At 34.6% G+C, this 9918-nt stretch overlaps 1 protein-coding gene and 1 long non-coding RNA gene across 3 annotated transcripts; both read left to right on the forward strand.

Moving 5' to 3' along the window:
• The first annotated feature begins 1632 nt into the window (after positions 1–1632).
• Positions 1633–7082, forward strand: LOC114318153 (cycloartenol-C-24-methyltransferase). Of its 2 annotated transcripts, XM_082898360.1 has the most exons (8): positions 1633–1922; positions 2130–2213; positions 3722–3788; positions 4132–4205; positions 4333–4417; positions 4524–4579; positions 6649–6703; positions 6888–7082. In XM_082898360.1, the coding sequence occupies exons 2-8, from the start codon at positions 2137–2139 to the stop codon at positions 7041–7043; spliced, it is 570 nt and encodes a 189-aa protein (XP_082754486.1). In that variant the 5' UTR covers positions 1633–1922; positions 2130–2136; the 3' UTR covers positions 7044–7082. The 2 variants fall into 2 exon arrangements, with proteins under 2 accessions (XP_082754486.1, XP_082754487.1); XM_082898361.1 differs by lacking the exon at positions 6649–6703 and having other exon boundaries at positions 1639–1922; positions 6888–7020.
• Positions 7083–7583: 501 nt separating this feature from the next.
• Positions 7584–9918, forward strand: LOC145804458 (uncharacterized). The gene is made up of 3 exons (XR_014346174.1): positions 7584–7777; positions 8700–8753; positions 9519–9918. It is a non-coding gene; the product is annotated as an uncharacterized LOC145804458 (long non-coding RNA).

Here is a 9918-nt window from a genome sequence, read left to right on the forward strand (position 1 = left end):
AGGACCGCCATTTATACTCGTGTCGGAAAATATACAACCGTCGTAAAATAGTAAATTACCGTTGTTAAAAGTCGACCAAAAACGGCAGTTCTTTACCGCCGTAAATAGGTTCAAATTTTTAAAAAAGTAATTCTCTTTTCTTGCACCCTCTCGAACCCTTGACCTCTAATCTACGCACGCCAACCACTCCACCACAACTACTCTATATGAAATATATTCCCTAAATAAATATTTAAACATTATTTTTTCTTTATTGTAGATGGTCATGTTCAACCTCTGGCCGCGCATGGTCACCACTTGTCAGAGTTCTGCCGAAGCTTCGCCGGCAAAGACCGTCGTCATTAACTGCGGTAATAAGAGGGCTTTAGCGGCGATTTCGTTACCGTCGTTAAAAGAGGGCTTTAGTGGCAGTTTTTTTAATGGCAGTTTCATTACCGCCGTTAAAGATACTTTAGTAGCGATTTTTTTAACGGCAGTAACGAAACCGCCGTTAAAGATACATTAACGATGATAACAAAAATCGCCGTTAAAAAAATTACCGTTAATGTCCTGTTTTGGCATAGTGTGACTGCTTAAGCAATTATACAACTTCGATCGGATCTGCCATGGGGCGCTACCTCCTGGACCCCTGCGAACTGATTAGATAGCTCAATCTCCACACATAATCAGCGAAGTAGCAAACATGAAAGGATTAAGATCACAAACTGCTCTGCTAAGCACAATTTGAACTGGATTCTCATTTAAACACTCATAACCTCACTGAAATAAAAGAGTAAATAAAATAACAATTGAAAGAAGTTTTTTCAAATGAGATTGTCAATTACAAAACCTAACAAAACAATTAAAAGATTACAATTTAATTTATTAGCGAGGTCAAATTTTAGAATTATTTTTATAATTTTTTTAAAAAACTAAACAAATATAAATCAGCTTAATCAAAATTGATTTTTGATTTGACATTGAATCTAAAGATGCATAAGTCAAATTTAAACACATTTTACTACAATTAGGCCTTCGTTTGGAAAGAACTAATTTAACTAGACTTTTTGACTAATTTAGTTTGGTTAAATTAGCTCTGTTTGAAAATAACTTTTAGCTTTTTTTAGTTTGAATGTGATGACTATGAGAGAAAAAAATAAAAATAATTATGATTTAGATATAACATTTTGTCTTATTAGCTAAATTAGGTTATTTTGTATTTTTGTATTAATTTAGTCACTTTAATCTTTTCCAAACAAGGCTTAAGCCTTTTTAAAGATAAATTCTTTTCAAGACCAGACTATCGCCCCCTACATAGGAGAAATTTTAACATACACATTACCATAGTTATATCGTTTTTTTTTTTTAGTTATAGTAAATTTTCTTATTTAATTATAATATTATTATAGTTATGACTTATGATTTCTTTAATTATAGCTCATATTATATTTGGTTATGACATAAAAAATATAAAATTATATCATTTTATTTTTTAATTATAAAGTGCATAGATACACACTCTTTATGAGTGTGTACCATAGTGTCCCTCTACATATACTTTGAGATTGTTTGGAATGATCTAAATAAGTGTACTTTTTGTCATTTTATAAAAAAATGTGCAGAAAAATAAAAAAATAATGTGATAAAAAAAGATAAAAAGAGAATTATTTTTGGATTGCCAAACTTGCCGTTCATTTATTTATGAGGTGCTCTATTGCCATAGCAAGAATAGCTACTGCCAGAGCACATTAAACAGCTTCAAGTAGTAGTACATATTTCTGTCACCACTGTACATTGCTCTGGCACCAACTAAAAAATGGTTTTTTTTTCAATTGACACACACAGTTCTTCTTCTTTAGCCGTTTTTTTCTTTATCAATCTCCGCAATGTCTTTGCTTCTCCAAATGCATTCTTATTAAAGTCTCTTCCGCCTCAACCTCAAGGTAAAGCTCTCTCAAGTCAACTCCTTTGTAAACACTCAGCATTTGCTGCTGCAAATAATCGGATTCTTTTTTACTAATTGTGGGAATCAAATCAAATTATTACTACGTTTTTTTTATCAATTTATAATTAATTGTTCAAATGGGTTCACTTCTATTTGTGATTTTAATTATTTTTTTTCTTTGTTACATTTCCTGTTTTTTATTCAGTTGGAAGATGTCCAAGTCTGGAGCATTGGCAACTGGTGTTGGTGGAAAGATTGAGAAGAAGGAAGTACTTTCAGCTGTTGAAAAGTACATCTTATTTTCCTCAAACTACTTTATGCTCTCTAATCATGTTGTGTATTTTACCCATTCTCACTCTTCTTGATATGGGTATTGTCTTGGTTTTGCATTGTTTACAAATTGCTGCTAAGCCTGTTTTCAAAGGTGAAATTTTATGTGATTCTCTCTCACTCTGTGTGTGTGTGTGTTTTCTTTTTTACTCAAGAAAGCAATAAAACGAGTTTCATATTGGTAAACAAAAAATTGCTAAATTAAAAATCTCCTCAATTTAAGTATCAAGTTAATGAAAATATTGCTGAATCTGTAAATTATAAAGTGTTAGTTCCACCTCTATGTTTTACAAAATGAACTCTATCATTTATTTATTTATTTATTTTTATTTTTAACTGCATTATATTTCATCTGGATTTATGGAGGGAGCATTTGAATGAAGCATCACATTTTGCTTCATTTGGCATTTGAAATATGTCTGAGAGGGTAATTTATGATCTGGAGTTGGGCCGAGGTAACGGCCGAGCAGGTTGAGGGCCCAACGGTGCATGGGGCCGAGCTGATCAACTATCCGCCCGGAAAGGGGCTGCCAGAACTTGGGCCGGGCAGAGTTTGGACTGTGTGCCACCCCGGACCGTACAGAAACTGCTCGGCCAGGAAGTGACCGATCGGACCAGGCTGCTCGGTCCGAGGATGGTCGAAGCCAGACAGACCAAGTGACCGGCGCCCGGAAAGGCGTGGTCAGCCGAGGTAGTTGTTTGACCGGCAAGAAGGCCGATCAAAGTAAGTATCCGGGCTAGGCTCGGCCGGGATGCCGCTTAACCCGGTCCTCCGTGTGTTTATCCGGTTAGGCGCTTGAAGTATGAAGCATGGTATGACCGAGGTAGGGCAGCTCGGCTGCCGAGCTCCAGCTGTGATGACAGGCAGTTGAGATTAGGTGATGAATGGCATGGTTTATGCTGACAGATGGGATAGCAGAGCCACGTGTCAAGAGATGGCAGGGAGTGGATATGGGGCTCAGTGGGTATATAAGCATGTCTGCGCCCCCCATACGGACACACGAACATCTCTGTAAGGAATTTCTTACACTTAAACACTCTCTCCCTTCTCTCTATCCATCCTAAGGTGTGTGCTAACTTGATCGTCGGAGGGTTTTTCCGGCCACACACCGCCGGGTAGCTCACCGTTACTTGCTCGCAGGTGATCGGACATCGACGGAGCTCGGAAGAAAGGAGTACGGGCTTGCCGGAATATTTGCTCCCCGTACAATGTCTATTTTGTAGTTATACCACATTTCGTTTCTATGCATTCTATTTCATTTCTGTGCGTGCACCTTTACACTAGAATGTTTGAGAGCTTGATATACATTGTTTGGCCTATTAGCAAATAGCTCAAGCTTTTGATGTAACCAACATGTTGGCTGACATATATAGTGGTGGGATGTTGTTGATATGCTTGAAATATTTCCAAGGTTATATTGATGGTTTTGAATTGTTATTGATGAGAAATTCTTTCCAATAATTTAGGAATGAGAAGTACCATGTCCCTCATGGAGGAGATGAGTTAAAGAGGAAAGCTAACTACTCTGACATGGTAAGTAGATTTCTCATGATATAATGTCATCTTTTGCTATGTCCTTTTTCTTTCCTCTATTAAAAACTTTATTTTTATTTATTTTCCCCTTTTAGTTAATTGTTCCCTTCAACTTAAGTATTTTAAAAATTTAGCAGTTGCAGCTTTCATTGTATATTACAGAATGTTAATTAGACTGATAGATTTCTTACGCTTCAAATTTAAAATTAGATAGAAAGTTATATGTGTCAGTTTTTAAGTTCGCAATGTCTCCTTTCTAATACTGGAAACCATTGAGACATTTCAATGATTCAATCAATGCACTATGGCAGTTGATCTATGTTACCTGTCTCTTTGATTTTAGGTTAACAAATATTATGATCTAGTGACAAGCTTCTATGAATATGGTTGGGGTGAGTCTTTCCATTTTGCACCCAGGTAAGTGGCAAGCTTGCTTTCCGCATAACTGTTTTGGGTCTCTTTTTCTTCACTATGTACATGCAAAAGAGCATATTACTCTTTCTTGAAGTTTTATTAACAATTAGCAAAATTCTAATATTGGCAGATGGAAACCAGAGTCGCTTCGAGAGAGCATCAAACGACACGAACACTTTCTTGCTTTGCAACTAGGCCTGAAACAAGGGCAGAAGGTTTGGTTCACTTACTCTCACAACTTGACTAAGTACTTGTACAAACTATGACAAAATCTCCTGTTTCGTACAAGTTGTGATTCAACTTTCATCTCATCATTGGCAGGTGTTGGATGTAGGATGTAGCATTGGTGGGCCGTTAAGAGAAATTTCTAGATTCAGGTAACCGATGAATCTTAGGTTTAATTATGTAATTTGCTTTGCCATTTTGTCTTCTTCTATGTTCTTTTTCTTCTTCTTCCTTTTTTTGTTTATATATATATATATATATCATGCATTTGGTCTCTCAGATAATAGTTTGAATTGTTTTTATACGAACAAGGCACTTCTAATTATGTTTTTAATGTTGTATATTTCACTTCCAACAATTCCAACAAATTTTTTCCTCCCAACATTTGTTTAGTAAGTATAAATTTGAAAACTGTTCTTAAGGTGCCGGTCGCCTCACATTCTACTTTTTGGCTACATGATTGCAAATTTGGATTACTTAGGACCCAATAATCCTAAAGTTTCTTCATTTGCCCAATCTTATCTTTTGGACTTACGAAAAGTATTGAAATTATAAGGTAAATAGCAATTTTTTTTTTTTTTTTTTTTTTTTTTGGGGGGGGGGGGGGGGGGGGGGGGTTTTCAAATAGCTACTTCATGTGTTATAGAAAGTTTCATATGGTATTGGGACTCCAAGAATTAGCAAGCTGTAGTTGTGCTTGAAATATCTTCTTTTCTCTACTTGACTTCTCTTATAATCTGGAGTGTCATGGTGTAGTCATATGTCATATATGTGTCCTTTAACACTTTATCTTTGCACATCGTCTAAGCTTTACCTACATAGTTTCATTATCCTCTTAAGATCCTTGATTCAATTTGAAGCACTTTTGCAGTAAGTGGATTACTGATTGATTGTTATAATAACGAACTTCTCACATTGTTACAAAATTGATCCATCTGTATCCTCTTAGAAAAGGGTATTGAAAAATAAATAAATAAATAAAAATGCCTCCCACATTTAAACTCATGCATTAGCCATAAAAATGATGCAAAACAAATCTGTGCCCAACAAAGTGGCATTGCCACATTGGGAAATTCTGGGGTACACACCCCTTTGAATGTGTACCATATGCACCCTAATTACGACCTTTGTGGTGTTTGGTTATTACTATACAAAAATATACTTATAATAGTAGAGTTGTAATATATATATATATATATATGATACTAATAAAATATTTTAATATTTAGATTGGGTAACAAATTATATATATTATCTAAATGGTCTGGTTCAATTCCAACTGAATTCGTAACTATAAAACCACGAACAAAATCGTGAAGTACGGTTTGGCCATTTAAAAAACCAGAATCAAATTATGCATTAAGAAAACCAAACCAAACTGTTCGGTTTACTAGACTAGTTTACGGTTTTTATGCTCAACCCTAGTGGTGTTAATTATAACTCATTGTGATGTTGGTTATGACCCAAGAATTCTTTGGTTATACTGTATGTGGTGTTTGGTTATAACTCATTACTTTAATTTTTGGGTATATACTAGGTACGCCTAAGTACGCCAAAAATTAAGAATAAAAAATTTAGATATGTGTTTCGTGTATCCAGTACGTATATAGAAGTACTATATGAGGTACCATATTCGGGTAAGTATCCGGTACGGGTATGGCATATTTTTTGAAGTACCCATGCCTCATAGTTTGTGGCCCTAAGTTATGAATGGCAAAGTTATATTTTTTGTAATGAACAAAAAGTTACATTTTTTGTACTAAAAGTTATACTTTTGTGGTAAAAGTTATACTTTTTGTATAAGGTGCGTGCGATATGTACCCTTTTTAGGGTGCACATGGTTGCCTTTCCCTATATATTGTATTTGTCAGAGAAAGGTGCACATCAACTTCAAATTGCACCATTCACCCTGGTAAAAGATAGGAAAAGCTGTCAGTGTGATCTTACACCTTTGCATTGCAGCACCTACCTTTCTTATTTTCTTCATTTAATTCAGGGTCATGATAGGAGATAGGCAAGATTTGTACCAAATTTTCTACTTCTTTCTACAGTTTGTTGTGGTTCACCATCTCCCTTTTCTCTCTCTTTACTTCTCTTTTCTTTCCCCTTACTGTTTCTGAGAATCACATTAGACCTCCACAAAATTGGAAACTCAAACTTTTTTTTGTTAATTTTGTGCATTTTTTCAAGTTATAGCACTGATATTGATGACCTTGTGTAGTGATACATACGTTACAGGGATAAACAACAATGAGTATCAAATAACAAGAGGAACAGTAAGTAATTTTCATGTTGGTGTATAACGGAACTATTTCTTCATATCTGCATTGATTTTGAATACATACTATTATAGTGGAATCTCCTAGTTAAAATTCAACTATCTTTCCTGTTCCTAACCACTAAAACAGTTAAGAGTTTTTTGCTTGTTTATATGCTTTGAGTGCTTTGGTTGCTCTGCAGGAACTGAATCGCATTGTAGGAGTGGACAACAACTGCAGCTATGTGAAGGCTGACTTCATGAATATGCCATTTTCTGAAAACAGTTTTGATGCAATATTTGCAATAGAAGCTACCTGTCATGCACCAGATGTGGTATGCTGTCAGAATGCTTATTAGGTTCATGTGTAAATTTGTCTAATCTTACATATCGGGTTGTATAGGTCCCTCTATTTATATATAATTTATTTAATTTTTTTTTTTTTTTCCGTGTGTGTGGGTGGGTGGGTGTTAACTAGGTGGATTGCTGTGAGAACCCGAATATAAAAATTAAGTAAATAATTAAATAATAATATTACAATCTCAAATATTTTGGTGGTGAATTCTAAGGTGCAAATTAAATATTATTGGAGGATCTTTTAATTAATTTTAAACCTAAAATAAATTTATGGTGAAAGTCTTTAATTTAGAGACAAGGTTTATTATAAAAATAAAAATTCTAAGGTGCAAATTAAATATTATTGGAGGATCTTTTAATTAATTTTAAACCTAAAATAAATTTATGGTGAAAGTCTTTAATTTAGAGACAAGGTTTATTATAAAAATAAAAAGAGAGAGAGAGAGGAGGGGGTGACTTGAACTCTAGACCACAAGGTTAATATATATGACTCCTACCATTTGAGTTGCATGTAACTTATATATATATTTTGTATATTTATCTATCTATTTGACCTATGTGTGCCCACCACTAGTATAAAATAAAATAAACACAAACCCTACTCTACTCTATTATTTGTTCACCACATAGGGCAAAAACAGCAGCCACGGGAGAGGGTTAGAGAGAAGGAAAAAAAGAAGAAGATGTTGCAATCAAAGAACTTTTGGGTGTGTTGTGTTGTGTGTGATCATCAAAGGTTAGCCCTCCTTGGTTTTCTTCTCTTCTTTTTGTTCTTCATCCTTATTCTATAATTATTTTGTTCATTGATGGAGAGGTTGTAGGTTTATGTATTGTGTATATAGATATCCTATTAAGAAACTTGAGGAGCTAAATATATGTGTAAAGATTGGGTGTAATTTTCAGTCCAAAAATTTTGTACAAAGTCACAAACTTTAAAAATCAAGAAACCATATCAAACGGATGAATTTTAATCTGAAATTTTTACAGTAGATCAATTACACATTGAATTGCATATCTGAATTTTTTCATAATTTTTGGGAGTCGAAATCCATATAAATTGAGGTATTCAAATCTGTCCAGGAAACCAGTCCGAAACAGTAAATTCGGGATTGTTGTTCTCTTTGGGTATAAATCCAAAAATTATCAAATTAGTGTCATTAGAACCGGTTACGAGTCTAGTTTCGTAAGTTTTTGGCCTTGCATTGATTGCTCGTGTATATTAAGAGAACCGTCAATTTCTTTAAAGTGCTGCAGAAAACAACCTGTTTGGATATAATAAATTGTAGATAATTATTTTGATAAGCAAATCAAGTGAAACCAATTGGGTTTGAAACTTAGGATATATTAGATCATATCTGCAGGTTATTGGAATTTTTCGAATAGCGTGGAGTGGGTTTTGTAATTTTCAAAGTTAGCGAATAGATTGGGAAAACTAGTTTAAAACACTGTTTTATCTTAAAGTTATTTTTAGTTAAGTTTCGATCGGAACCTATGTCTTGGGTGATTTTAGACCTTGAAGAACATGAACTTAGATAATATTTAAGAGTAACGGTGAGTTGGGTTGAGCCGTGTTAGTGCGCTTCAGTTTGGAGTTACTTAGTCCGTATTCTTTAGTATTTTTAAATTAGTAGTGACGTGTAGTTTTCATATTGGTTGAGGGCACTAGTTGGACTTTCATACTCTATTCGAGGATTATATTATTTCGTTTCCAGGTGAGTAGTTTCATGCTACGTATTTTTATAAATGTTCCCTTACCCTAAACTGTTGGAAAAATTAAATTGTTGTTTCATGATTAAACTGTTTTGATAAATTATTATATTATCAATTGAATCAAATTATTTCTGAAACACGTGTGAACTTGGCATACTGTAAACTATTTGTTTTGGTCTCATGTTTATAATGATGAACCACCATGTTTTGCGAAAACTGATGTGTATTGATTATTGGGACCATGTGTGTATTTAGTCCAGGGAAATTATTCCACTGTGTGTGGTGACTCTGGCCACTAGGGAACAGATCCGGGTTGGGCCGTGATGACTCTAGTGCTCAACGATTGTAAGGAACAGACCTTTAAAAACAACTAGGTGACCTTCAATCGGATCGTCTTTGAGAAAAGGCCCAGGTGCCACCCTGAGGATGACTCTTAGTTCGGTATTGGATCCAACGGGGCTTATAGCCTGAGAAATGTGTGGCAGATTATTTGTTTTTATTGGTACCCAGAAAATTATTAGTGTTCATGTTATAATCTGTTTTAAGTGGAAAATGTTGTTTATCATGTTCTTGCAAGACATGAGTATTTTAAGTGTTGAACTGTGGAACCTTCTTTTGAAACAGATTGTATTTACCAAACTGTATGCCAATGTAGTTTCTGTGATATATATCTTATTTTGAAATTTATCCTTGTTTTCAAAACTGTATTTACTATCCATGTTGCTACTCACTGAGCTATCAGCTGACTTAGTTTTTATCACTTCCAGGTGTTAGAAGGACTTAGAGTGGACTAATGGCGTAGCGGGGACTCAATTGCATGGACCTCTAGGGCATTCCTTTAGTTTAGAGTGTTATGTCAAGTTTGTGCATATTTATATTTATTCTTATCGAAGTTCATTTAGGATTATTTTTGATATGTGGGTTGTTTATATCCCATAAGTTTGGATGGTTTTTTATTACGGTTGATTTTGCCGTTTATAATTGTGACATGTCTGGATTGAGTTTTGGTTATTTATTATTGGACTATTGTTCAGTTGTTCAATGTGATTGGATTCGTGTTTAGGCTTACGTGTGCCTTGGGCTAAGTCCCTGTGGGCCACGGCCGGTCATGCCCGGATTTGGGGTGTGACAATTGTGGTATCAGAGCTATAGATTTATCAAGTTACA

This window comes from Camellia sinensis, chromosome 12 (genome assembly GCF_055761805.1).
Source record: "Camellia sinensis isolate YWXY chromosome 12, ASM5576180v1, whole genome shotgun sequence".
Taxonomy (NCBI): Eukaryota; Viridiplantae; Streptophyta; class Magnoliopsida; order Ericales; family Theaceae; genus Camellia; species Camellia sinensis.

Excerpts from the sequence above, each read along its gene's own strand:
- LOC114318153 (XM_082898360.1), top strand. The coding sequence starts at position 2,137 with ATGTCCAAGTCTGGAGCATTGGCAACTGGTGTTGGTGGAAAGATTGAG. Across the intron at positions 4,580-6,648 it reads AGAGAAATTTCTAGATTCAG|TGATACATACGTTACAGGGA; the intron begins GTAACCGATGAA and ends GACCTTGTGTAG. Across the intron at positions 6,704-6,887 it reads ATCAAATAACAAGAGGAACA|GAACTGAATCGCATTGTAGG; the intron begins GTAAGTAATTTT and ends GTTGCTCTGCAG.